Below are 5,424 nucleotides of genomic sequence, written 5' to 3' on the forward strand. Positions count from 1 at the left end.
TCATAGAACTGAAGTGGTGAACACTATCCGATAATCTTCTGCGAACTTGGGATCTCCTTTCTGCAGAGCAGCAATTGCTTGTGCCACGTCAGCTTCCAGAATTGTCTTGTATCTACCAGCACAAGAACTCAGTGCTTCCTTTTGAGAATGTTCATGGCTTCCCTGAAGAAGTTGTTGGATCTTGTCCAAGGCATTATTTGCTTTGGTTTTGATTACATTGATCATGAACTACAAAAAAAATGTTATTTACATACGGAGTATTACATACAGATTTTGATCGGTAAATAAAAACTAGATCATATACAGATTTTCTATATATAATGATAAAAATATTTACATACGAATTTTCCGTATATAAAATCTGTATGTAATAGTAGATTTCTCCTTACATACGGATTTTAAAATAAATAATTAAAAAAAAATTAAAAAACTAAACTTAAAACAAAACCTAAGAGTGTAAATTTTTCCTAGAGCCCTTCCTCTTCCCTTTCATCGAACCCTTGTTATTCCTTCTCGTCGAGCCATTGTTCTCCAACCTTTCTTCTCTAGCCTTCCCTTCATCAAGCCTTTCTTTTCGTCGAGCCATTTTCTTCGAGCCTTTCCTCTCCCTGTCTGAACCATAATCTTCATTCCTCGAACCATCATCTTCATGTCTCGAACCCCAGGAGTCCCTGCCTCCAATCGTGACCCCCTCTCCCTGTGTGGTACCCGTGTTCTTCGTCAACGAACCCTCGATTTCTCACAGTGGAGCTCTAGGACTCCTATTCTCGTACTCTGAGGTCAATGCCACCCTCTTTCGGTCTCGGTGAGTCTGTGGTGAGTCCATAATGTTATTCCTTTAATGTATAACTTTCTTCGTTTGATGTGTAGTCGTTTAATGTTGCGGTGATTCACTGAGAAGAAGAAGTTTGGTGGTCTAGCCATCTATCAGTGTTCGTTGTTGTAGATTTAGCCATCTCTCAGTGTTCCTTGTTGTAGATTTGTCAGAAGAAGAAGTTTCGTTGTCTAACCTCCACCGTACACCTCTCCCGCATTGGCTTTCCCCTGAAACCCTACCCTAAAATTGAAAAATCGGAAAACCCTAACGTGTTTGAATGAAGGATTGAATGAGAAATGGCGTCGAAGTTCAAAACGTGTTTTGTATGGTGGAACCTGAGTGGCTTCAACNATGTTAACCACTCTAAGGGAAATGGTAGGATAGTGCGAGTTTCATTTTCCAGGTTCTTGCAAAATGCAACACCGAACCACTTTCAGGTACCAATGATTCGTAATCTTTTTCTATCCTTATTCAGATTCTTCTAGGTTTGAAACTCAATGTGAAGTTCTATTGTATTTATTAAGCAGTTTGCAGAATAAGAGGCAATGGATCAAGCCTTCCATTGAGGAAGGTCTCTGTCAAAATCAAGATGAGAAAGAAGATTCAGAGGTTTCATTCAATAACTAAGAAACTCCAAGAACTTGTTATCCAAACGAAAGAATTGAAGCTTGATTGAGGGAATTTGAATAGGTTTGCTAAGAAGGGAGCCTTAATGTATTTGAATATCAATCACGATAAACATATATGGCCTACAAAGAACAGAGTGAACATGAGGTTATTTCTGCATTTCTTGGTCTTTTATCCTCTGCAACAAGGTATTCACTTTTAATTGTAAATTACAATTTGAATATCTTTTATTGGTTGATGCATCTTTTAATTTTTTATCTATAGTCCAGATTACATGTGATTCATATTGCAGCAGAGATGGCACCAGTACCAAAGGTGCACTCATGTACCCTAATCATAGTGAAGATGATTCAAATTCATTCGAGACTCCTACTCCTACTAGAAGGGGAAAGAAAATTTGTTGTACATATCAGTATTTACTTTTTCAATATTGATTGTTAATAGTGATTGAATTTCAATACTGTCTTAGACTGTGATGGTAATTTTCTTTTACTCATTTACAGCAGGGATCCCAGAGCCACTTCCTTTAATGGAAGGTCAAGGAAAATCGTTGAAAGTACTTGGCTTTAGTCAAAATCAAAGGGCTGATTTTCTTCAAATTTTGATGAGGTTATGATTGTTGGTTATGGTCATGTAAAGTCTCTTTTAACCTTGTTTCATACAAATATTTGTTGTTAATATGATTTGGCGAATCAATTACAGGTTTGGGGTTGGTGATTATGATTGGAAACAGTTTGCTCCCAGGATAAAACACAAGAGTTATGAAGAAATCACGGAGTATTAATCTGACTCTTTCCATTTACTTTTTGCATTATTTAATGTTGTGCTTGTTTTTAATGCTATTGATCTTGAAGCTTTTATTGTATCCCTTTTTCTTTGTGGGGGGAATTATATGACAATCGAACCCATATGAATATTAAAATTCTGGCATTTAATGATAAGAATGTTGTGTATATGTATACTCAGGTAACAAAATAACCGTAACATGATAGTATTGCTTACTAGTTGATTGTTTCTGCATAATAACACTCGTGTGAAATGCATGTGAAGTTTCATTCAAAGCTAATTTATTCACATGCAATTCCATCAAGTGTTTGCATTCCTTCTTGTGTGATTGTTTTCAACGAAAATCAAGTAGTATTTTGAACCTTAAGTTCAAACAATCAAATTTTTGGTCTTCCATATTAGTATTTGACTTACAATTTACTACATGTGCGTAAGTTTCTTTTTATAATCTTATTACTTTTCACATATTTGAACATTATTTGATAATCTATTTATTGTCTTTATATAATCTTCATTACTTGTCTATAAATACTCATACCTTTTCAACAGGTATGGCAAACTTCTTTTGTCTCATATTGCAGAGGATATTACTGATTCACCAACATTCACAGGTACTAGATTCTTATTGCTCTGATATTTTGTCAGTTTCTTTCTTATTCTCCCGTGTGCTTTCAGTTTACTTATTATCCCTCTTTGCTAGTTAGATTTCATGGGAAAATTAAGAGTTTTGTGAAATCTTTGATATTTGATATCTGCGAAGTTCTTATAAAGTTGTAGCATTTCATTCCTCATTGATTATGAGCCCTTTATGTTGGGTTTCTCACGTGTCTGCATCTCTTGCAGAGCCACCAGGTAAATTAGCTGCAGAATTATGTTTTTAGGAGAATTTTGCACTAGTTTTACTGAAAATTTGTGCTGCAGTCTTTAGTTAAGAGGATATTCACAATCTGTGTAATAGGTTTCCAAAAACAGAGTTTTTAATTATCGATAGTAGGTCTCCAGAAACACTTGCTGGTGTGATAAATTTTCTCAGTCCTTTATCTTGATCTCTCCAAACTAAATATAAATAGTATGCATACGTATTGCACAATTTTTTTTTTTATAGAAAAAAGTATCGTGTTTGATTGAATCCTGTGTTTGTGATTTAGTAGCTTCAGACTACGGTTTGAATTTGAATTATAACGCATCTAGGTTGCTGTTATAATTAGTTTCGTTGAATTATTAGTTTATCAGTAGCCAGTTTTGTGTGAATTATTAGTTTATTAGCCAGTATTTTGGGATTTAGGATTAGAAATGTTCTCTTTGATATCATGTATTTCTACCCTTATGTCCTTATTCTATTTCCTCATTATTTATAGCAGAAGATTATTAACTTTTTATTTGTTTTCTTTATTTTTTCTTTAAGAATATCCCAATGAAATTTGTAATTTAGTTGCATATTTTTACAACAGTGGAACCTGCATGTTTTCTCTCCAATTAATATTTTCTCTTGAACAAATGAATTAAATGTTTTCATTCATTTTTTAGGACTAGAGCCGATGGACATTTCTACAGTATCAACATCGCAACCATGTGAAATCCGTAGTTCTATCCCCTAGTAATTTGAATGACTGCTCAATTTTTACTGATTGTTTCGTAAATCGTATTATTTGTACTATTAGTAATTTAATTAAAGACTATTTTATATGATAAAATTGTTATCTTTATAAGTCATAATGATTCTGATATTTATAATGTTACAACTTTATATTGCAATATTGTATTCTTTTTATACTGTTATTGATAGAACATATTGGTCTATTTCAGTTAAGGGGAACAAGTCATAATGATTCTGATATTTACTTCTGTTGCTCATTATGATTCTAGGCCCCTTTTTTATATAAAGTTTCAGTTTTGCAACAATGACCATTCAAATTGTCAATAGTCTGTATTAGACACAAGTTTTTGATTTATGAGGTTTTACATTTCCTATCTTATTTTGGATTTACAAATTGTCAATCAGTTATATGATGCTTGGACATTTAGAGTTTTCATGAGCCATAGCTAGATAGTACACTTCGCTTAAATCTCAAGGGTCTTTGATTCTTGAATTGTGATGCCACAAAATTGGAGCTTGAGTTATAGCTGAATAATATACAAAGCAAAGGTTAGGCTGAGAGGAGTAAGACTAGGTATCATCTCTAATAATTGTAGATTTGTTTTTACTCTTCAAATCCGTAAGTTTTCCCTTCCTTGAAAGTAATGGGGCTTCATTTCCTCTTCCTAAATTTTGTTGTTAAAAATTAGCTAAATATGCGGCCCAAAAATCTTGAAGGTTAACGGTTCTTGTGTAATGTTTGGAGGAATAGAATTTTCATGATTCATACATCTTTTAAATATTAAGCTTAGGATGAAGAATAAGAAATAGAAATAGTATTTACAATCTGGAAATTTGTGTCTGCAGCTTTTGAAGGTCATAACAGCACTGTTATTGCACATGGTGCTAGGGGTAGTGGAAAGACCCACATAATTCAGGTTTGACATACTTAGTCATTGACCTTGTTTTCTTTTTTACTTTATTGGTTGGGGGAGTGCTTTTTTATGAATTTTGATTATTGATTTGTATGAAATCGTACTTTTTTTATGCTAACAATTACTCCTTTGTTATTTAAGGGTAGTGCTTGTTATTGTTGAATTTCTTCCAATTGCTGAGAAAAATGGGAAATCCATAAGTGTTTCTTTCTATGAGGTTGATCATGGATTTATTAAATCCAGAGAAGCTGCCAATCTTGGTTTTTGAAGATCGTGGTAGAAATCAGTTTAAAGGATTGAGTCAGGTAGAAATCTATTTATAATTAATTGTTATTAATTAGTTGAATTCCTTTTCATAATTTGTAAAAACTCTCAAGAAAAGAAAATAAGAAAAAAAAGTCTTCCTCGCAAATAAAAATCAACTTATATATATACTTATTTGACAAGTTAATGCATCAGTAAAGAGAAGTTATGTAAAATTATAAATTGATGTATAAACTCATACAAAAAGTGACATAATAAATTTCTATTAATTTAATGAGTTAATTTAATGAGTGTGCACTTTCTATAGAATTTTGTTATTTCATAACTTTATATTGTTTTTTTTGAACCTTGTAGTCTTGTTCTTTGTTATTGTATCAGTGCAATTGTTATTTTGAATACTTGTTCATTAATTTTTCTTT

The 5,424-nt window shown here is 32.7% G+C and overlaps 2 protein-coding genes across 19 annotated transcripts in view; one reads left to right on the plus strand and one right to left on the minus strand.

The window, feature by feature from the left end:
* Positions 1-5,424, minus strand: part of LOC106760465 (cell wall / vacuolar inhibitor of fructosidase 1-like) — a 6,576-nt gene continuing 1,152 nt past the window's right edge. The window contains exon 2 of the mRNA XM_014643898.2: positions 1-228. Within this exon, the coding sequence (XP_014499384.1) occupies positions 1-228 (228 nt within the window). The remainder of the gene's footprint in view (positions 229-5,424) is intronic.
* On the plus strand, positions 477-5,273 carry LOC106768051 (CHD3-type chromatin-remodeling factor PICKLE-like). 18 transcript variants are annotated; one of them, XM_022786927.1, is made up of 10 exons: positions 477-779; positions 871-1,254; positions 1,345-1,632; positions 1,709-1,846; positions 1,948-2,053; positions 2,147-2,221; positions 2,780-2,841; positions 3,758-3,802; positions 4,674-4,744; positions 4,985-5,271. In XM_022786927.1, exons 3-10 carry the CDS (start codon positions 1,530-1,532, stop codon positions 5,039-5,041), a joined length of 657 nt encoding a protein of 218 aa, XP_022642648.1. In that variant the 5' UTR covers positions 477-779; positions 871-1,254; positions 1,345-1,529; the 3' UTR covers positions 5,042-5,271. The 18 variants fall into 18 exon arrangements, with proteins under 18 accessions (XP_022642648.1, XP_022642674.1, XP_022642676.1 ...); XM_022786953.1 differs by having other exon boundaries at positions 477-1,254; positions 1,709-1,759; positions 4,985-5,273; XM_022786955.1 differs by having other exon boundaries at positions 477-1,254; positions 1,709-1,759; positions 1,951-2,053; positions 4,985-5,273.

Source organism: Vigna radiata, chromosome 1, assembly GCF_000741045.1.
Source record: "Vigna radiata var. radiata cultivar VC1973A chromosome 1, Vradiata_ver6, whole genome shotgun sequence".
NCBI classification, from domain to species: domain Eukaryota; kingdom Viridiplantae; phylum Streptophyta; class Magnoliopsida; order Fabales; family Fabaceae; genus Vigna; species Vigna radiata.

Coding starts and splice junctions, on each gene's coding strand:
- LOC106768051 (XM_022786934.1), top strand. CDS start 1,530: ATGTATTTGAATATCAATCACGATAAACATATATGGCCTACAAAGAAC. Junction 2,842..3,757: donor TGATTCACCAACATTCACAG/GTACTAGATTCT, acceptor TTCATTTTTTAG/GACTAGAGCCGATGGACATT. Junction 3,803..4,673: donor AGTATCAACATCGCAACCAT/GTGAAATCCGTA, acceptor TTGTGTCTGCAG/CTTTTGAAGGTCATAACAGC.